Raw genomic sequence first — 21,774 nt, forward strand, 5'->3', positions numbered from 1 at the left:
TCTGCAACAGCCCGAGGAGGCGGAGGCAAGGCCAGGCGCTGGGGGACCTGGGTCCTCCCCGAGCCCTGAAGGTGCAGTGAAGATGTTTGGCCCAAGAAGGGCTGGGGTGCAAAGCCAGGTCGGGGGAAGGCAGAGTCTGCCGGGCCTTGTACAGGGATACTGGTGCCAGGCTTCTCTGGGACACCCCCACCGAACGGGCATGGAGGCCACGGGGCACAGACCCACTGAAAGTACCATCTCCACCACCCAGAGGCTTTATTTACAAGTAAGCACACTGGTCTCTGTAAACTGGAGTTCCTGAGGCATCGCAGCCTCAGAAGCTGAGAAAAGGTGGCCAGGGTCACAGCATATGTGGGCTTGTGCCTCTGCCCCAGGCAAGGGTGGCAGCAACCTTGGGGGCCACCCAGACTCCCCACCCGCTGCCTCTGTGCTTTTGGAGTGAGCCTTTGACACTTCCGAATTGTAAAGGGAAATGCAGCCCCCACAGGTTTGAATGGGGCCTGCAGACAGGCGGTTCTCCAGAGAGGTCTGGGGCCTCCGGTTCCAGGGAAGGTGCCGGAAGGCGTCCCTCCTGTCCCATTGCAGAAACGTTCTCGGGGTCTCCAGTCCAGACCATGCCAAGCCTGGTGAAAGGCGAAGATGTTTCCACAGAAAAGTGTGCAGTTACAAGTGGCTTCACCGTGTGTGACCTGCACGTGGTGAGGGTTCAAGGTTAGACCCCAGCCAGAGGGGACAGCAGGCCTCATGAGCCAAGAGCCCACAGCTGTGCTCAGGAACAGGACCGCATTAACAGGCACGCAGAGGCCCCCACTGTCCCAGGAAGGGGCACGGTACATCATCGGGGGTTCTGCTCCGTCCACACCACCTTCTTCTGCTCGTCGGCGATGGCCTGGCGGACACAGCTGACTAGGCCGTCCAGGTCGCTCCAGCCGTCAGGAGCCAGGCTGCTGTATAGACAGGGTGCCTGGTCCAGGTGTCCCTCCTCCTGCCGGGCGGCCTCCAGGAGCTGCTCCTCTGAGGTGCCCAACCGCTGTAGGCCCTTCCTGCACAGGCCAGAGATGGGATGGGGCGGGCTCAGGGGAGAGCAAGGCGCCCAGGAGCCCCGGCTAGAGTAGTGATGACATGCACCCAAACACCCCTGAACACAGATAGCCTCGCTTTGAGGGGACCTTGTAAAGAAAACAGGCCCCAGGCCCCAGTGGTGGGAGGCAGGATGTCTAGAACACAGCCTTGGTTCCTGGAGTAGAAAGGGCACAGTGGCAGGACATCTCGGTCTCTGCCCAGGAAACCAGTCATTTTTTTACTTTTTTTTTTTTCCGTCCTTAGCCAACAAGGATTAGATTGTGCTAGCCGAGCCCCAGTAAGTGCGGAGGCACCTGCCATGGGCTTCAGGGGAGCCCAGGAGCCACTTCAAAGCCCCTGCCCAACCCCCAGCGTGTACCTACTTGAGCTTCTTTGCCATCTTCTCGTTGACAGAGACGTGGATGACAATGGGGAAGATGTCCATCCTGTGCAGGGCGCAGACACTGTCCAGCCGGACGTCCAGGAGGCCGTGGGTGTTCTTTGTGGGAGGGAGAGGGAGAAGGGAGTCAAGATCACAGGCCTCTGAGGAAGCAAAGGGAGCCCACGCCCAGGTCTGAAGGGCCCTCCAGACAGGCTGAGGGCAGGGCAGGAGCTGGGGAGAGCTGAATTTTGTAGAGAAGATGGGGAAAGAGAGCTTGTCACTTTCTTTTCTCTTTTTTTTTTTTTTGAGACGGAGTCTCACTCTGTCGCCCAGGCTGGAATGCAGTGGCGCGATCTCAGCTCACTGCAAGCTCCACCTCCCAGGTTCACGCCATTCTCCTGCCTCAGCCTCCCGAGTAGCTGGGACTACAGGCACCTGCCACCACGCCCGGCTAATTTTTTGTATTTTTAGTAGAGACAGGGTTTCACAGTGTTAGCCAGGATGGTCTCGATCTTGATCTCATGAGGTGATCCGCCCGCCTCAGCCTCCCAAAGTGCTGGGATTACAGGTGTGAGCCACTGCGCCCGGCCCACTTTTAATTTTTTTAGGTTTTAAATTTTTTGTAGAGACGGGTGTCTCACTGTGTTGCTCAGGCTGGTCTCAAACTCCTGGGCTCAAGCAATCTTCCCGCCTAGGCCTCCCAAAGTGTGGGGATTACAGGCATGAGCCACTGTGCCCAGCCACTTTCTTCTCTTTATTTTTTAATTTTTTTTAGAGACAGGGGTCTCACTGTGTTGCTCAGGCTGGTCTTGAACTCCTGGGCTCAAGCAATCCTCTCACCTCGGCTTCCCAAAGTGCTGGGATGACAGGTGTGAGCCCCAGGCCCAGCTGAGTTTGCCACTTTCTAAATGAGGCTGCTTGCTGTGCAGTCTTAAGAGTTTCCATCCCTTTGATTTTTCACTGCGAAAATCTAGAAATTGTGAGCTCTGGGGACAGAGGCGAACTTGGCATGGAGCTCCGCCAACCCCTACAGGAGGCACCCTGATGCCAGACTCTGCTTCCCAGGCCCGTGCAGACACAAAGCTATGGTTCACGGGGAGCTGCTTTTCATGTGTGTGCATCTTCAAACGTGGAGAGTGTCGTTATCTGAGATGTATTCATTCTCGAACAAATATCTATTAAACATCCCCCAAGCTGAGAAAACATCCCCCAAGCTCAAGGAGCTGGGACACCTCACCCATGGTCCCGTGGATCCTAACTGGCTGAGACGAGGTTTGGGCTCCTGCTGGGGTGTTGGGGCCCGGTCAGCGACAAGGTCACCCAGGTCCAGGTCGGTCCCTGCACCTTTATCTCATCCCACTCCTCTGCATTCCCGAAACCCTTCCCAGGACAGCCCCCTGCCCACCCCGCCGCTGCCCTCACCTTTTCCATGTGGGACTCCACAGCATGGCGGGTCACCCAGCAGCGGCCCCCAGATGCCTCTCCCTCCTGGACGATGTCCCCTCTCTGGCTCCAGGCCTCATACTCCTCCTGGCTCAAGTACTCTACAGGTGACATTGGACAGGGCCGTCATGCACCAGCTGCGTGGGGGTCCAGGGGAGCCCCATGGTAAACACCCCTGTCCCCGTGGACCCCGCCAGCCCTGGGAGAAGCTCTTTTTAGGGCATCCACTCGACAAACCTGACCCTGCACGCCCCCCTGTGCCCTGCACATCCTGCCCTGTGCCCTGCACGCCCCCCTGTGCCCTGCACGCCCCCCCGTGCCCTGCACATCCTGCCCTGTGCCCTGCACGCCCCCCTCTGTGCCCTGTACGCCCCGCCCTGTGCCCTGCACGCCCCGCCCTGTGCCCTGCACATTCCGCCCTGTGCCCTGCACGGCCCCCCATGCCCTGCACATCCCGCCCTGTGCCCTGCACGCCCCCCTGTGCCCTGCATGCCCCCCTCTGTGCCCTGCACATCCCGCCCTGTGCCCTGCACGCCCCGCCCTGTGCCCTGCACGCCCTGCTCTGTGCCCTGCACGCCCCGCCCTGTGCCCTGCACACCCCGCTCTGTGACCTGCACCTCCATCTTGAACTATCTGGACACAGCAGGTGAGTGTGGGAATGCACGTAGTGGGGGAGGGAAGGAGAGAGGGAAGGAGGAGAAAGAAAGGGGAGAAGGAAGGGAGGGGTGGAGGGAGGGGTACAGGGATTCCCAGGCAACAGCATACCTGCCAGGCACTTCTTAAACCCTTGGAGGAGGCACAGCTTCTCGCTCAGGATCTTCCCAACCACCCTGGGCACGAAGAGCACAGGCCGGGGCCGGGCGGGTCGATGGGGCCGCACCAGGGTGTAGGGCACCAGGGTGAAGCAGCTCTCGGCCCAGAAGCACGCGCTGGAGCCTGTGGAGGAGAGGATCCTGAGGGTGGGTGAGGCTGCGGCAGCCCCCGGCCAGCCCACCCTGCCCTGGGAGGGACTGGGTCTGCTTTGCTCACTGCAGCAGCCCCAGCACCTAGAATTCCAGGCGCACAGGCTCAGCGGACACAGGACTCGCTCCAAGTTCCACAGCCCCTGGCTGAGCGGCTCCTTTGCACGTGGGTTACACAGCTTTGTGGCTCTCCAGGCACTGCTTTGCAGCCTGCAACTTAATCCTGTTTTCCTCTAGGCCCAAGGGATGATGGCGGAAGCCAGGATTTTCTTTCTTCCATAGGATCTGGGAGAGCGGCACCCTTCTCCTCACCCGTCCTCCCAGGGCACAGCGTCCCAGCCCTCCCTCTGTCCTGGGCCCCTGTACTCCTCTCCTGAACTTTTTTTTTTTTTCCTGAGACGGAGTTTTGCTCTTATCGCCCAGGCTGGAGTGCAGTGGCGCTATCTCGGCTCACTGCCACCTCTGCCTCCCGGGTTCAAGCGATTCTCCTGCCTCAGCCTCCCGAGTAGCTGGGACTACAGGTGTGAGCCACCACGCCCAGCCCCATTATTCTTGAAGAGCAGATCCTGGCCTAAATGAGTGGCATCCCCCGGCCCCAGCTGACCAACTAGCAGCAGCTCCGAAAGCCCCTCACCCGCTCGGAGCCAGCGGCCCCTGTGCCAGCTCACCAGGCCTCACCCTCCATCCTGCTGGGGTCCAGCTGGCCCCTGTCAAAGGACGAACACAGAGGGCTGGCCTTGGCTTTGTCCATACTGACGATGCGGACCAGCTTCTGTGGTCCCCCAGAAGACAGCTGAAGGAGGGATGGAGAAGGGATGAGGAGAAGCTGTTGAAGCCATCAACACGGGCCCAACACCCCCCTGTCTTCACACCCCACCCCATCAGCAAATCCAGTGTGGTCTCTGCACTATGAGACTGTGCCCACTGAACAGCCAGGATGCCCAGGGCCCATGCCAGGGGGTGGGAGGGGGGAGGGGGTCCTCAGGTCAACAGCCACAAAGCAGGGCCCTACAGTGAGGGGCAGGCTGCAAAGGCAGGAGGAAGGGCAGAGGTCTCCCCAGTGCCCAGCCCTGCATCATCGGCGGGGACTGGCTGAGCACTGTCCCGTGGTTCTTAGCAACCGCACGGACAGGCAGGTGCTTAGCAACCTGCCAAGTGTCCCGTGTCTGGAGAGCACAAAGGTGTCTGATGCAGAGGAATGGGAATTCAGGGAGATGATTGGCACTGGGGTGACCTAGGAGTGATGCAGAGACTCAGATACTCTGAGAGCAGCATGAGGTGTGTCTACACTGTGCAAGAGCCTGTAGGCTGGGTGGGGGCTGCAGACCCTGCCCTGATTTGAAGGGGCCCAGAGGAGAGACAGGTGGGGTCACCCTCCTCCAATCAGCAGCCCACACTCTCCACACGGTGCCCCCTGCCTCCCTGCCAGCACCGAGCCCCTCTTCCAGCCCACCCCAGTGGGGGCCAGGCCCCTCCTGGAGCCTCACCTTGCGGGTGACGGCGCATTGCTGAGTCATGTCCTGGATGAGGGCTATGAGCTGCTGCTGAGCCCTGTGGAGAACAGGAGAGGCCCTGACCCAGCTGCCTCCTGCCAGGAGAGCGGGGCAGGGGAGAGCCAAGCAGGGGAGAGTGGGGGAGATGGCTGAGTGGGAGAGGAGGCCCTCTACCTAGAGGTCCACACACCCCTTTGCTGCAGGCCAGAGCGCTCCACCCTGGCGGCCATCCCAGTCTCCCGAGCTTTCAAAAGACTCCAGGGCCGGCCGGGCACGGTGGCTCAAGCCTGTAATCCCAGCACTTTGGGAGGCCGAGACGGGCGGATCACGAGGTCAGGAGATCGAGACCATCCTGGCTAACACAGTGAAACCCCGTCTCTACTAAAAAATACAAAAAACTGGCCGGGCGAGGTGGCGGGCGCCTGTAGTCCCAGCTACTCCGGAGGCTGAGGCAGGAGAATGGCGTAAATCCGGGAGGCGGAGCTTGCAGTGAGCCGAGATCCGGCCACTGCACTCCAGCCTGGGCGACAGAGCGAGACTCCGCCTCAAAAAAAAAAAAAAAAAAAGACTCCAGGGCCTCAGCCCACTTCTGGAGATGCTGATTGACTTGTCCTGGGGCGGGACCCAGGGGGTGCTGTTGAGCAGCCAGTGTACAGGGCCCCCCTCCAGAACCTCAGTATTCGTGGTGGGTCTGTGACCTGCAGCCTGGAGTCACCGGGAGAGCTGTTAGAAATGCAGAGTGCCAGGCCTCTCCCCAGACCTGCTGGCTCCGATCCCCAGAGTGCTGAGCTCAACACCTGTGCTTTCTAGCACTGTGCGTTCCGTGCACTTGAACCTTGGAGCCTCCCATAGGCTGATCTAGAGCAATGGTTTTCAACAGAGCAAGGCAGGGGGCAGTGTCACTCCTCAGGGAGGGTGACCAGCTGTCCCAGCTTGCCCAGGACCGAGGGGCTTCCCTGCAAGTGGGGCTTTCAGTGCTAAGACCAAGACTGTCCTAGAAGAACCAGGGGACTCTTGGCAACATATGGAGACATTTCTGGTTGTCACAACTGGGGCATGGGAGTGCTCCTGGCATCCTGGGTAGGGAGGCCACGGATGCTACTCAACATCCTGCAGTGCCCAGGACGACCCCACCACAAACAGAGATCCAGCCCCAAACGTCCATGGTGCTAGAGCTGAGAAACCCAGATCTAGAATGTTCTAGAATGAACATTTCATTTGCAAGATATAAATCATCCATCACAAAGAAACAACATCTTCAGCAGTGATCTTGGCAGGCTTCCCTCCTTAGAGGGTCTCACCACACCCACCCTCTATTGCTGGGCAGGAGGAGGAAGCCGAGGCAGGCTGGGTGCCGTTTCCCCGTGGGCCTCTCTGGGGATGCACGGAGCTTGCCGCAGCTGCTCACCCGGAGTAGTTGGGGATGGTGCCGTGCGCAGCAGCATCCTTCATGGTGTAAGGGTTCACGCGGTGGGCGTGCCAGCAGCCGCAGCCCTGGAACATGGTGTCGGTGACGTGGAGGACCTCGTTGCAATGCACTTGAAGCTCCCCCTTGGCCCTCCCTTCCATGGCCAGGTTGACCCGGATGTAGAATGAGTCCCCCGAGGTCGCCACTTTGGCCTCCAGGTCCTGGAGTAGCCTCTTATAACCTGATAAAAGGGGACATGAGCCACATATGAGCTGCGATCACGAGCCCGCACGAGGAAGGTTGCAGAAAATTAAAGTAGGAGAGAAGGAAGGACCCTCCGCAGTCTCAGAAGCTGGTCTGGCACTGGAGTCAGCAGGTGGGAGGTTTCCAGCTGGCTTGGGGGCCTCCCGGGGACCTGGGGCTCAGCCTGGCTGATCCTTTCCTGGCTCTAGGGGGACCCTGGCTGCTGGGCATGTAGAGCCACCAGGGACCTAAGGGTCCCAGAGACCGGCCAGGCAGCTGTGCACGCGAGAGGAGTGGTGTGCGTACCGTCCATGTTGACCTTCACAGACAGGCAGCAGAAGCCATTCACCCTCCTGAGAAGCCCCACGGCCTGTTCCAGGGTCGTATCCTCCAGGACTGCCTTGAACAAGGGCTCTGAGGCTTCGTAATCAACCTGAGGGCAAGTCGAGAAGGTCAGTCTCTTTCCCTGGGACGCTGAATCCAGCCAGGATGCGGAGGGCGCTGAGGGCACTGAGGCAAGGCGCGGGCCAGCCCTGGAGTAGGACCACTGCCTGCCCGCCTTGGCCAAAACAAAGCTGCACCACCAGAGCCTCTGTGGGGCCTTGAGACCTCTAGTGACGCATGCTACACATGGTCCTGGCCAGAGGGTCAACTGCCAACCCTTCCCCAACCTGTCCACTGTCGGGGTTGCGGGTTCTTTGTGATAAGCACTTTCCTCTCGAAAAAAAGAAAAAAGAAAAGAAAGGACTTTGGTTCTAGAACACTCAAGAGCATTCTAGATAGGTAGATAGGGGTTTCTTTCTTTTTTTTTTGAGACGGAGTCTCGCTCTCTTGCCCAGGCTGGAGTGCAGTGGCGCCATCTCCACTCACTGCAAGCTCCGCCTCCCGGGTTCACGCCATTCTCCTGCCTCAGCCTCCCAAGTAGCTGGGACTACAGGCGCCCACCACCTTGCCCGGCTAATTTTTGTATTTTTAGTAGAGACGGGGTTTCACCGTGTTAGCCAGGATGGTCTCCATCTCCTGACCTCGTGATCTGCCCATCTTGGCCTCCCAGAGTGCTGGGATTACAGGCATGAGCCACTGCGCCTGGCCAATAGGGGTTTCTTAGCTTTGGGATCATTCTGTACTGCTGTGGGCTGTCCCGGGCCCTATAGGATGCAGAGTGGCATCCCCGGCCTTCACCCACCCGCTGCCCTGGCTCTCCACCCACAGCCTTCCCCACTGTGAAGGCCCACCCCGCAGGGCTTCCACCAACCACTTCATCTCTTCTCGATATTGTTCTAAGCTTAGGAGAGTAGATATTTTTACGATACAAAATTAAGATGTGTTTTAACACCATTAGAATTGAATTGGCCCCCTTAGGATATCGGGACTGTCTCCCTGAACACCGTCAAGGGGCTCTGTTGCTTGAACTGCCTCAGAGCTGATCACTGGGAACCTTAAGAGCAGGGTTACCCAGCCCCTGGGCCACAGACTGGTCCTGGTCCATGGTCTGTTAGGACCCGGGCCACATAGCAGGAGGGGCGTGGTGGGCGAGTGAGCATTACGGCCTCAGCTCCGCCTCCCGTCAGCTCAGCGCAGGAGGGGCGTGGTGGGCGAGTGAGTATTACGGCCTCAGCTCCGCCTCCTGTCAGCTCAGCACAGCAGTAGATTCTCACAGGAGCGTGAGCCCTGCTGTGAACTGCATGTGCGCGGGATCTGGGTTTCATGCTCTTTATGAGAATCTAATGCCTGATGATCCGTCACTGTCTCCCATCACCCCCAAATGGGACCGTCTTGTTGCAGGAAAACAAGCTCAGGGCTCCCACTGATTCTGAATTATGGTTCAGGGTATAATTCTTTCATTACATGTTACAGTGTAACAAGAATAGAAAAGTGTACAATCAATGTAACGTGCTTGAATCATCCCAAAACCATCCTCCGCAACCTGGTCTGTGGAAAAGTTGTCTTCCATGAAGCCAGTCCCTGGGGCCAAAAAGTTTGGAGACTGCTGCTTAAGAGGACAATTAGAAATGTAAAGAAGGGTTGGGCATGGTGGCTGATGCCTATAATCCCAGCACTTTGGGAGGCCGAGGTGGGTGGATCACTCGAGGCCAGGAGTTCGAGATCAGCCTGGCCAACATGGTGAAACCCTGTCTCTACTAAAAATATAAAAATTAGCTGGGCATGGTGGTGCACGCCTGTAATCTCAGCTACTTGGGAGGCTGAGGCAAGAGAATCGCTTGAACCAAGGAGGTGGAGGCTGCAGTGAGCCAAGATCACACCACTGCACTCCAGCCTGGGTGACAGAGCAAGACTCTGTCTCAAAAAAAAAAAAAAAAAAGAAAGAAATGTAAAAAAGAGTTTCTGGGTCATGTGGAGGACATGAAGGAAGCTTGGATTAGGAGCTCCACGTGCTATCATTCGAGCCCTGGGGAAGCTCAGCATTCAGACAGCCTGTTCCAAGGGGGCAGTGAGGGGTGCGTGGAACACTCCTGTTCAAGGGGTTCAGCCACATCCTCTCCCTTCCTCTGTGCTCACCTTCCCGCCCCAGAGCCCCCATCCCCAGTCCCCTCCTGGGGGGCGCAGGGTGAGCCTGTGGGATGAGGTGAAGCCCATCTTGCACATTTCTTGGTTTAAAAAGTTTTTCATATTAAGAAAGCACTGTGCTTTCCTTTTTCTTTTTTTCTTCTTCTTTTTTTTTTTTTTTTTTTTTTGAGACCAAGTCTCACTCTGTCACCCAGGCTGGAGTGCAGTGGCACGATCTCAGCTCACTGCAACCTCCACCTCCCGGGTTCAAGTGATTCTCCTGCCTCAGCCTCCTGAGTAGCTGGGATTATAGATATCAGCCACCGTGCCCGGCTTTTTTTTTTTTTTTTTTTTTTTGAGACAAGGTCTTGCTCTGTCACCCAGGCTCGAGTACAGTGGTGCAATCATAGCTCACTGCAGCCTCAATCTCCTGGGCTCAGGCATCTGAGTAGCCAGGACTATGGGCATGCACCACTGTGCCCAGAAGTATTTCTTTTCCTAAAGTTTAATAATTCTGCTTCTGCTTTTAGGCCACATCAAAGTCACCCTCTGCCCATGTATTCACTTAATAATAATTAGTTAGATTGTACTTTTTTTTGAAACAGAGTCTGACTCTGTCACCCAGACTGGAGTGCAGTGGTGCGATCTCAGCATACTGCAACCTCTGCTTCCCGTGCTCAAGCGATTCTCCTGCCTCAGCCTCCCAAGTAGCTGGGACTACTTGGCGCCCACCACCACGCCTGGCTAATTTTTGTGTTTTTAGTAGAGATGGAGTTTTGCCATGTTGGCCAGGCTGGTCTCGAACTCCTGACCTCAAGTGATCTGCCTGCCTCAGCCTCCTGCTGGGATTACAGGCGTGAGCCACTGCACCCAGCCAGGTTGTACATTTGTGTCCATTTATCTTCTCAGCAGTTTTGTGCATTTTATAACAACAAAAAAAAAGTTTTAGAAAATGTCCCCAAATTAGCTGGGCATGGTAGCACATGCTTGTGGTCTGGTCTCAGCTACTTAAGAGGCTGAGGTAGGAGGATCAATTGAGCCTGGGGAGGTCGAGCTGTGATTGCACCACTGCACTCTAGCCTGGGTGACAGAGTGAGACCCTGTTTCAAAAGAACAAAGAAAAGAAAAGAAAAGATAGATGACTCACACCTGTAATCCCAGCACTTTGGGAGGCCGAGGCGGGTGGATCACAAGATCAGGAGATCGAGATCATTCTAGCTAACACGGTGAAACCCTGTCTCTACTAAAAACACACACACGCACAAATTAGCCGGGTGCGGTGGCGGGCGCCTATAGTCCCAGCTACTCAGGAGGCTTAGGCAGGATAATGGCGTGAACCCCAGAGGCGGAGCTTGCAGTGAGCGGAGATTGTGCCATTGCACTCCAGGCTGGGCAACAGAGCAAGACTCCCATCTCAAAAAAAAAAAAAAAAAAAAAAGAAAGAAAGAAAAGAAAAGAAATGCCCCAGTGGTTAAAATAGTGAATTATATGTCATGTGTATTTGAAATGCCCCAGTGGTTAAAATAGTGAATTATATGTCACGTGTATTTTACTGCACACACCCAAGTGACCACCACCAGCCCTGTCAAAGGGCCTCATGCAAAGACCCCTGGTCAGAAGTGCCACATAGCAGCAGCCACCGCGGGTGGTGTGCTGGGTTCCCCACGGCATGACTCTCATTTATAAATGAGCGGAACGCTTTACATCAGCCCAGGAAAGAGCAGGGGCCTAGCCCAGAGTGGATCTGCATGGTCTGGGGGATCTGAAGTCTGTCTGGGTCACCCCACCCACTGCCGCTGCCCCCATGAAGAGCCCGGGGGACAGGAGGGACCTCGCACGACTCACCATCACGATCTGGGTGCCCGGGCGCAAGGCCATCTGATCCGCCGCCGAGCCCGGGGTGACCCGGTGGATGAAGATGCCCGTGAGGTTCCCGCCGATGATGCCGATCTGCTCCAGCAACGCATCCCCCTGGAACGCCAGCACCGTGACCTGGCTCAGGATCCTGCGGGCTGGCCTCCGCCGCATGAGGACGCCGCTGCAGGCCGGGAGATGACCGGCTTGTGCACTGCCCAGAGTAGGAGAGCCGGCAAGGCCACCTCCCCATTGCTTCCCTCTGGCCCCAGTGTTCTGGAATTCTCCTCCCCCTCCATGGCCCCATGTGCTTCACCTCCCAGTGGTGATAGGACACTCACCCTCTGCTCTGCCACCCCCGGCCCTGGTTCCCCAGCCAGCCTCGGAGGGTCCCCCCTGCTGCTCACCTCTCCAAGACATCAAGGCTTCCAGGTAAGAATGGCTGCAGGCTGCTTTCCAGCTGGGGAAGGTCTGGGAGGAAGCCAAGAGCTCACAGATCTTGGTCACCCCATTGCTGATGGGGCTTCCTGTAACCTCAGCCCCTTCTCCCTCAGCCTCAGGCACCCCCTGCCTGTTCCATCCTCTGTGCTGAGGCTGAACTTTCTCTTCCTCCACCCCTTCCTCAATGCTTGGACGCTGATTTCCTCTTTCCTAAAATCACTGTAACTAGTGAGGAGCTGCAACTGGGAAGGTCTGAGCACCACATGCTATTTTGTGATATTTGAATGAGTTGCCAACATTTGAAAGACAGGAAGATTTCACCTAAAATCTGGATTTCTGGCTTCACTTGAAAAAATACCTGCTGCATTTCTGCACTGACCTGTATTTCTGCGTGGACCTGCATTTCAGGACTGGCCTGCATTACTGCACTGACCTCCATGTCTGCATGGGCCTGCACTGGCCTGCCTTTCTTTCTTTTTTTTTTTTTTTGAGACAGAGTCTCGCTCTGTCCCCCAGGCTGGAGAACAGCGGCATGATCTTGGCTCACTGCAACCTCCACCTCCCGGGTTCAAGCAATTCTTCTGCCTCAGCCTCCTGAGTAGCTGGGACTACAGGCATGCACCACCACACCCGAATAATTTTTGTATTTTTAGTAGAGACAGGATTTCACCATGTTGACCAGGCTGGTCTTGAACTCCTGACCTCGTGATCCATCTGCTTTGGCCTCCCAAAGTGCTGGGATTACAGGTGGGAGCCACTGCGCGCAGCCCTGGCCTGCCTTTCTACATGGATCTGCATTTCTTTTGTTATTGTTAGTGTTGTTGAGACGGAGTCTCGCTCTGTTGCCAGGCTGGAGTGCAGTGGCGCGATCTTGGCTCACTGCAACCTCCACCTCCCAGGTTCGAGTGATTCTCCTGCCTTGGCCTCCCGAGTAGCTGGAACTATGGGTGTGCACCACCACTCCCAGGTAGCTTTTGTATTTTTAGTAGAGATGAGGTTTCACCATGTTGGCCAGGATGGTCTCGATCTCTTGACCTCGTGATCCACCCACCTCGGCCTCCCAAACATGGACCTGCATTTCTACGCAGACCTGCACTACTGTACTTCCCCGCATTTCCACGCTGGCCTGCATTTGCACACTGGCCTGCATTTCTGTGGGACAGCAATCACTGGCACTAGCCAGCGGCTGCCTGCTCCTTACCCCAGACCCCTCTGCTTCCCAGCTGGTCGTGGCAGGTCTCTGAGTTGTCAATCCTAGGACTAGAGGCTCCCCAGGGTCTCCCAAGCTCTAGCATTTTCCTGTACAGCCTGTGAGCACCCGAGCCAGGGAGCAGCCTGCCAGGATCCACGGCTGCAAGTCTCACTCTGTGAACCACACAGCAGAACCAGGGCCAGCACAGACCTAAGAGTTCCCTAGGCCTGGCTCACAGGCAAAAACCCACTGGGATCACATTCAAAGCCAATGAAATGAGGTGTGTACTCTGGATGTATTTGAGGTCAATTCCACTAAAAGTATATGCAACCAGGGCATTACGCAGAATCCTCACGGAGGAAAAATACAGACGAATAAGCTCTCCCTTCTCATCTCACATCTAATTTAGATATGCCTTGGGTGGACTCTGTCAATTTATCGCTGTTATACATAAAAACCTATATGAGTCCCCAGAGATGACGGTTTCTGGTCGTGCGACCCACAGGAGGCACCTGGGCAGCGCGGGGCACTTGCGCCCCCTGGTGGCCATGAGGTGAATTCCAGATGGGGAGCAAAGCACCTACTGTGTGCAAGGCCAAAGGCTGGGAGCCAGTTGCGCTGAGGTGGAAAGGCGAAGGCACCCACCCGTGATGGGCCCATGGACTTTGGAAGGAGAGAGGGCTGGTCCAATCACAAACAGAAATGAGCCACAAGAGAAGCCCGAGGCCTTAGAGCCACCGCCTGAGAGAAGAGATGCTCCCTTCAGGTAGATGTCACGCTGTGCCTGGCCTCAGCCTGGCACCACTAAGCGACCCTGCCTGCTGCCGTCTGAAACCACTGGGAAGCCCAAGCGTTGCAGATCAGAGCAGGGGGCTGGGTGCTGAGCGGGGCGTGGATCAAACACAACTTCCCTGGCTCTAGGGGAAAACACAAGGACGCCAGCAAACAGAGCGCAGCTGGCCTTTGGCTTATGCTGGCTGGCAGGCGGGACTTTCCCAAAGTGCAAGGTCGAGGCCAAGGTCAAGGCCCAGGGCAGAAGGTGAGCTGTGTTTCTATCTGCTCTTTCCCTGGAGAGAGGCCCCGGCCTTCTCATCCGCTCCCTGCTCTGCCCAGGGGAGGCGGGCTGCTGTGAAGGTTCAGGGTTGGGCACGCTCACCTGCCCTGTCTAGGAGCTCATCATCCAGGTGTGGGTCGCCCACCTTAGCTCCCGGCGGGGCTCCTGGGTCTCCCTCCAGGATTTCCAGGCAGCTGCTGCAAAGCACAAGCAGCAGCAGGCTCAAACTACACCACCTGCTCCCTCTGAGTCCCCACGCCCCAAGCACTGGCCCCCAGCACCTGCCAGCTCCACTTTGAGGGCAGGAGCTGCTGCCTGCAACACCCAGATGCCCTGAGGTCTAGGTTGGTGTCTCTGGTGAGTTGCCAGGAAGGACCCCAGTGCCACACGTGCTCTACCTGAACGACCAGGGTTCTTCCCCGAAGTCCTCGGCCACCCGCTTGCACAGGGACTGCTGGCTGGGGGGCGCGGGGCTGCTGGAGCGGAAGCTGTCCGCCAGCTCGCGGCTGGATGTGTTGCTCAGGTCCGACCAGAGCTGAGACTGGAGGAGGAAGAGCAGAGGTCAGTGGGGCACGCACGAGGGCACCCCGAGACTCCTCCCTCGCTCCCCCACGGTGTAGAGAGAGTGAGCCACAGTGAGAACTGAGTGGAGATGAGGCAGCAGGAGGGGAAGGAAATGTGACCCCATGTGACATGGGGTCACATGCACTGAGCGCCTGCTGTATGCCAGACACTGGGGTCACGTGCACTGAGCGCCTGCTGTATGCCAGACACTGGGGTCACGTGCACTGAGCGCCTGCTGTATGTCCGGCACTCTATTAGCTGCTTGGCTTAGTTCTCAGGATAAATCTGTAAGGTGGCGCTGCTGTCCCATTTGACATGTAAAGTGATGCAGTTTGGCCATGTGTTCCCACCCAAATCTCAGCTTGAATTGTAATAATTCCCTCATGTCAAGGGTGGGACCAGGTGGAGATAACTGAATCATGGGGTCCGGTTCTCCCATGTCGTTCTCGTGATAGTGAGTGAGTTCTCACAAGATCTGATGGTTTTATAAAGGGCTTCCCCCTTTGCTGAGCACTCATTCTCTCTCCTGCCGCTCTGCGAAGAGGTGCCTTCTGCCGTGATTGTAAGTTTCCTGAGGCCTCTCCAGTCATGCTGAACTGTGAGTCAATTAAACTTCTTTCTTTATAAATTACCCAATCTCGGGTATGTCTTTACTATCAGCATGAGAACAAACTAATGCACAAAGCAACTGAGGCCCAGAGAGGTTGAGTTAGCGGCTAGGGAGGGCAGGCTGCATTCAGAATGCACACTGACGAATGTGACGTGCGAGGCACTGAGGCCACCAGGTATGTGGGGTAGGTCTGAATCCAGCCCCTTCTTTCACTGATAAGTATTCCTGGAGCAGCTACTATGTGCCAGGTCCTTTGATGGTGTCAGATGTACAACTGAGGACAGGCACCATCCTTGGTGTGGGGGAACCAATGGGCACCCATGGACCAGTGAGGTGGAGTGAGGCATTCCAGGGCTGTGGGCAACATGGGCAGGGCAGGGAGGCCAGGGCGAACTCTTTGGAGAAAGTGGCACAGAGGAGTGAGGTGGAGTGTGTGTGTTGGGGGCACATTCCAGACAGAGAGAGCAACAGAGCAGTGGCACACAGAGAGCCCAGGCTGTAGGAGGCAGTCCCCCTAGAGCGGCCAGATTAGAAAGCCGGGGCAGGAGCAGCGTGGCTGGAGGGGAGCTGATTGGTCAGTCGCCCACGAGGTCAGTGAATGAGGACGGTGTGTCCTGGTGAGCAGAGCTGCTGGGAGCCCGTTCTGAGCACCTGAGGTCCCTTCCCTTCCCTCCCCGACCCGACCCACCCCCAGGGAAGGGAAACATGGCTGGACTCTGTCCTGTGGGGAATGGGGGGCACAGGGGGGCATTAAGGCAGATGCGAGAGTCGATTCAGTTGAGGGTTTGGACTGCCCTGGCCCAGGGAGTCCCAGCACTGACAGTGACATCTTCCCCTTGTGTGCACTCAGTGTTCTGGGGAAGATCCTGGCCTCCCCCGACTCTTTGAGTGGCCAGGGGGCAAGTGAGCCTGGGCCTGATGCTCTTGGGGTGCTGCTGGGATGGTCCAGGAGGGAAACACCAGGTCCACCCCAAGGCATGGCAAAGGGATGTCAGGCTCATCTGCTTCTCACCCTCCCTCCCTCCCGGCTCCCGGCTCCTGCGGCACTGGGGCTTTGACCCCAGCATCCTCTCTCCCTCCCTCCCGGCTCCCGGCATCCTGCAGCACTGGGGCTTTGACCCCCGCATCCTCATGCCACATGCCCACTGTGGTAGGACCACCTCTTTACTTTGCCAAAGGGTGAGGGCAGATGCCAGGGACCTGAGGCTCCAGAAACCACAGTGAGGCTGGCATCCCGGGAACTGTCTGTACCAGGTTGAATCAGGTCCCCTGGAAACTCATGTCCAGGGACCATCTGTGCCAGGTTGAATTGGGTCCCTTGGAAACTCATGTCTGGGAACCGTCTGTACCAGGTTGAATCGGGTCCCCTGGAAATTCATGTCTGGGGACCGTCTGTACCAGGTTGAATCGGGTCCCCTGGAAATTCATGTCTGGGGACCGTCTGTACCAGGTTGAATCGGGTTCCCTGGAAACTCATGTCCACCCTGCAAATTGTGAATGTGACCTTCTTTGGGAACAGGATTTTCAGACAGGTACCCTGTCAGCACTTTGACTTTGGACTTCTGGCCTCCAGGACTGTGACAGAATCAACCTCTGATGTTTAAAAGTCTCGCAATAGGGCCAGGTGCAGTGGCTCATGCCTGTAATCTCAGCATTTTGGGAGGCTGAGGCTGGCAGATCATTTAAGGTCAGGAGTTCAAGACCAGCCTGGCCAATATGTTGAAACCCCATCTCTACTAAAAATACAAAAATTAGCTGGACATGGTGGTGGGTGTCTGTAATCCCAGCTACTTGGGTGGCTGAGGCAAGAGAATCGCTTGAACCTGGGAGGTGGAGGTTGCAGTGAGCCGAAATCACATCACTCACTCCAGCCTGGGTGACAGAGCAGACTCTGTCTCAAAAAATGAAATAAACTCTCACAATTGCACCAACCTCTTCCCTGTGGGGACAGGGTGGAAGGAGGCCCACTTTTGTCCTGACAGAGGAGCCCCTGGGCTGGCCCAGAGGGTCAAAGCCATGAGGGAGGTGGGAGGAGTGGCCATACCTCCGTGGAGCTGACGAGGCTGCCGTCGCTGTCGCCTCTGGGGCAGATGGCGTGCATCCGCACCAGCCGCTGCTTCTCCCGTGGACAGGGCTCCCTGGTCCTGGCTTCCTGCTTGAGCTGCCAAAGACAGGCCAAACAGGCTGGTTAATTCAGGAAAGGCTCCTGTTCGAGGCCCGGGGGGTTTCTACCAGGTCAGCACCACCCGTTCCACCCTCCCCAGCAGTTTCCTCTCATCATCTTCCAGAGAAAACAATCATGTCCCTGTCCTCTGAGCCTGGGACCCCAGCGTCACAGGATCACAGGCGCTGCCAATCAACGAGACTGAAAGAAACCAGCTGGACACACAGCATTTCATTTCTTTTAGAATATGGGTGATTTACCAGTTCTACGAATAATATATAATACACACACACACACACACACACACACACACACACACACACACACAGAGAGAGAGAGAGAGAGAGAGAAAATTGGAGGTAGGGAAGCAGAACCAGTTAGAGAAGAAAATAAAATCCACCCGTCATCTCACGCTCAGAATGAGCACAGCCTGCACGCTGGCGCCTGCCTCAGGGTTTTTCTCTGCGTGCACACGTGTGTTTTCACCATCGATGTGGGACGCTGGCCGTGTAGGGGTGAGGCAGGTGGATTCTGCATGCGGCGGGAGGAGCTCCTGTGCCTCCCTGGGGGCTGGAGCTGGAGCTGCCTGCCAGCCCAGAGCGGAGGCTTTCTAAGAATCCTGGCTGTCTGGGAACATGCTCCCTCTGTTACATGCAGGTCTGTCTTTCCGCTCTCAGACGCTAGGCTTTTAAGCATTTCAGGAACACAGCATCTACACTGCAAATGGCTGCCTGTGGACAGCTTCCAACGCCGCCTGCCATATCCATCACCACACTCGACAGGTTCCAGAACCTTCCGCTAAGCTCCCCTTTCTATGATACGGAAGCAGACTCTACTTGTCTACCGGGCACCTTCAAGGTTGCACGGCACCATTCACGCGTGGGAGCCGGTGTGTCGGTCAACACAGTGACACTGGGCCATCTCGCGTGGGAGCCGGTGTGTCGGTCAACACAGTGACACTGGGCCATCTCGCGTGGGAGCCGGTGTGTCGGTCAACACAGTGACACTGGGCCGTCTCTGCAGGTGCAGCGTGTGGCCCAGCCTGGGACCCTGCCTGTCCTCCTGGTGCCTCCCTGGGCCACCCTGGGGCCCAGCTCTGTCCCGCTGTCCCCGCAGCCCCTGCCTGGGTCAGCCGGGAGCACTCACCACGCCTGGAGGCTCTGCCTGCAGCTGGCGGAGCTGTGTGCGCAGCTCACAGACCTGGTCCGTCAGCTCGAACACCTGCCTGCGGAGGGAGTCCTTCTCCACCAGGCTCTGCGAAATCTGTCTCTGAGCACTGTCCCTTGCGGAGTATGCCTGTGGGCCAAGACGGGAGTAAGGAGGCCAAGCCATCACCACTGGGGAGCCTCAGCTAGAGAAGGAGAGCCCTGTTTCTAGCCCGTGCTCATCTGAATCCACTAAATGGCCCATGCTGAGTTGTGCAAACTTAGGATTCATTTCAATTCATGTTCACGTGTGCAGTTTCAACAAAACCCAATATTTGGGGTGCACTTTCTCAGGGTCATGTGCCAAGAATAAAAGCAAGAAGGACGATAGAGACAGCGTATGGACAATAGGCATGGGGGAGTGAGGAAACGTCATGTGGATCAAGGAAAGAGACCCTGTAATCTGGGACCAGCTGCCATCGAGGACAGGGAGCTATGAGACTGTCCCCGGAACCAGCCCTCCCCTGGGGAAGCAAGCACTGGGTGGCGGGGTGGGCCTGGCCTCTTAGGTACCTGGTCTCGCTCCTTCTGCAGCTCGCACACCTGGGCCTGCAGCGCGTTCACCTTCTCCCTGTAGAGCTGGCAGGCCATCGTACTCTTCCGGAACTGCAGCAGCGTCTGTTCCTTCTCTTCCCAGTACTGGACAGAGTGGGACACATGGCCTGTGGAGCTCAGCAGCTCTGAGGGTCTGGGCTGAGGAGGGGGTCGGGGAGCCCAGGGGTGGAGGGAGGGAGGTAGTTCTAGGGATGAAATAAGGTCAATTCTCACTCGTCTCTCTTTTTTTTTTTTTTTTTTTTGAGACGGAGACTTGCTGCAATGCCAAGGCTAGAGTGCAGCAGCACGATCTCAGCTCACTGCAACCTCTGCTTCCACGGTTCAAGCGATTCTCATACCTCTGCCTCCCTAGTAGCTGGGATTACAGGCACACACCACCAGGCCCTCTACTAAAAAAAATACAGCTAATTTTTTATTTTTAGTAGAGACAGGGTCTCACTATATTGGCCAGGCTGGTCTCGAACCCCTGGCCTCAAGTAATCTGCCTGCCTCGGCCTCCCAAAGTGCTGATTATACGTGTGGGCCACCGTGCCTGGCCTCACTCGTCTCTTAAGTGCTAGATTTCGAGGCACATCAAGACAGTTGCTTAGGCTGTTTATATCTGAATTAAAACAATGAGTGGATGTTACATGCATAGTTGTGTTTTGCTTTTTTAATGTCTCAAAAAAAATTCCCCCTCCCTGTCCTCTTCTCTTCCACCGTCTCCTTTCCTCCCCGTTCCCTCCTCACCTAAGTCCCTGGCTCTCCCTGGGGCCCCGGGCCCTGAAATCCCCTGTGTTTGAATCACGCATCTGCCTGACCATGGTCTTAGCTGTGGGGTGTGAGTCGGAGCTCAGGGTGGCGCTGACAAAGCAGGTCGACCGTTTCGTTCAGCAAAATTATGTGAGCTCGGTGTGGATGAAGGAATCTGGCTTCCCCACGGACCTGTCCGCGCCCCCGGGACCAGCCCCAGGAGGGTCACAGGAGAGGAAGGGGTCACACGGCACCTGCTCTCGCTGCCTCTCAGCGGCCACGGCCCGCTCCCGCAGTGAGTGGATGCGCTCCACCAGCTCCTGTCGGCTCCCCCGCGCCTCGTCCAGGCTCTGCTCCAGAATGTCCTTCTCCGCCTGGGGCAGAGAGAGGTCATTTTGGGGTGCTGGCTTCCCCAGAGGCCTGCCCTAGGCAAGCAGAATCCCAAGGAGACGGCGGCAACTTCACGGTCAGGTGTGTGGACGGACGCAGTCTGTACACTGGGCGGGGAGAAGCCACGGAAGAGCCACCCACCACGCCTGGAAAACGTGCACATTCACGTCCAAGGAGAAAGGAACGCAGGAAGCTGGCGACCTCTCAGGACACCGATTCCTCCCTTTACCAGGTCAGGCCTCTCCTCCAGCAGATCTCCCGGCAGTTCCGCGGCGAGGGAGAAACCAGCAGACGGGTTGTTCCCTCTGACACTCACTTCCCAGGAAGCAGCTAATAAACAGGGACACAATCCAGGCTGCAGGAGGGCTGGTGCCCCAGGCCCAGTGAATGCTTGTGGAAGGAATATCTCAATACTAATCTACTGAGAGGGGCGAGGAGGAGAAGCCGAGGGTCATTGCTCACTCACTGCTCTGCTTCAGAACCGCCCTCTCTCCCGTGAACATGAGGCCCAGAGGGCGGAATCTTTCCAGGCAGAAAGGTTTCTTTCCCCATCTTTAACACGAATCCCATGTTTTACAATTGGCCAAGTCCCCTCCAAAACACAGTGGCTGCAGTAAACCCACCGAGTGGGGCATTGTGATGCACCTCCAGCGGCTTTCATTTTCATTTTCATTTGTTTGAAACAGGGTCTCCCTCTGTCGCCCAGGCTGGAGTGCAGTGCCGTGATCTCAGCTCCCTGCAGCCTGAAACTGTCAGGGTCAAGCGATCCTCCCCTCTCAGCCTCCTGAGTAGCTGGGACCACAGGTGTGCACCACCATGCCCGGCTACTTCTTGTGTTTTTTGTAGAGATGGGGTCTCGCCACGTGGCCCAGGCTGGTCTTGAACTCCTGAGCTCAAGCTATCCGCCCATCTCGGCCTCCCAAGTGCTGGGATTACAGGAATGAGCCACTGTGCCCAGTTCCAGCTTTTAATACTGGTTCCAGCAGCTTTTAATTGTGCCAATTTTGGGGTCTGGGGAACAGCAGGAAGGAAGGAGGTAAAGAGAAAGTGGGTGAGAAGAGTCACCGAATTTCACCTCCTGTCCTTCGCCTCACCTTAATTAAACCATCTGCCAGAAACCCCACAGCCTGGGGCCAAGCCCCCAAGGCAGGAGGCTGCTCTCCGCCCGGGGGACCGGAACCTACCAGGCTGAAAGTCAGCGAGCGCAGTTTCTCATTCTCCTCCTTCAGGCGGTTCAGCTCCTCGTCTCCGGACTCCTGGTCGCTGGCTGTCCTCAGGGACTGCTCTTGCAGTTCCAGCTCGCAGGAGGAAACCACGTTGACTCGCTGCAGCTCCTGCCTCAGTAGATACAGCTGTGCAGGGGGGAGGCGACAGGAAGGGCGATGGAAACAGCTTCTCCCCTGACCAGGAGCTGGGTGGATTTCTCACCCTTCCTCCTGATGATGCTTTTCACACTCAGGGGGCTTGCGGCCTTGAGACTGAAAAACCCACAAAAGAGTTCACCTAATGAAT

General features: G+C 56.8%; 2 protein-coding genes across 2 annotated transcripts in view; one reads left to right on the plus strand and one right to left on the minus strand.

Moving 5' to 3' along the window:
- Positions 1-21,774, plus strand: part of EIF4A3 (eukaryotic translation initiation factor 4A3) — a 321,735-nt gene that overhangs the window by 230,170 nt on the left and 69,791 nt on the right. The gene's annotated exons all lie outside the window — the stretch shown is intronic.
- The window catches only part of CARD14 (caspase recruitment domain family member 14), a 28,548-nt gene continuing 7,012 nt past the window's right edge, over positions 239-21,774 (minus strand). Inside the window, exons 4-20 of the mRNA XM_050764127.1 lie at positions 21,447-21,614; positions 20,127-20,246; positions 19,099-19,224; positions 18,527-18,676; positions 17,261-17,377; positions 14,441-14,583; positions 14,145-14,239; positions 11,763-11,826; positions 11,347-11,539; positions 7,300-7,426; positions 6,751-6,991; positions 5,337-5,400; positions 4,528-4,642; positions 3,653-3,823; positions 2,867-2,988; positions 1,446-1,561; positions 239-1,043 (exon numbers count right to left, since the gene is read on the minus strand). Of these exons, the coding sequence (XP_050620084.1) occupies positions 836-1,043; positions 1,446-1,561; positions 2,867-2,988; positions 3,653-3,823; positions 4,528-4,642; positions 5,337-5,400; positions 6,751-6,991; positions 7,300-7,426; positions 11,347-11,539; positions 11,763-11,826; positions 14,145-14,239; positions 14,441-14,583; positions 17,261-17,377; positions 18,527-18,676; positions 19,099-19,224; positions 20,127-20,246; positions 21,447-21,614 (2,340 nt within the window). The 3' untranslated portion in view covers positions 239-835. The remainder of the gene's footprint in view (positions 1,044-1,445; positions 1,562-2,866; positions 2,989-3,652; positions 3,824-4,527; positions 4,643-5,336; positions 5,401-6,750; positions 6,992-7,299; positions 7,427-11,346; positions 11,540-11,762; positions 11,827-14,144; positions 14,240-14,440; positions 14,584-17,260; positions 17,378-18,526; positions 18,677-19,098; positions 19,225-20,126; positions 20,247-21,446; positions 21,615-21,774) is intronic.

The sequence above is a fragment of the Macaca thibetana genome, chromosome 16 (assembly GCF_024542745.1).
Source record: "Macaca thibetana thibetana isolate TM-01 chromosome 16, ASM2454274v1, whole genome shotgun sequence".
NCBI lineage: Eukaryota > Metazoa > Chordata > Mammalia > Primates > Cercopithecidae > Macaca > Macaca thibetana.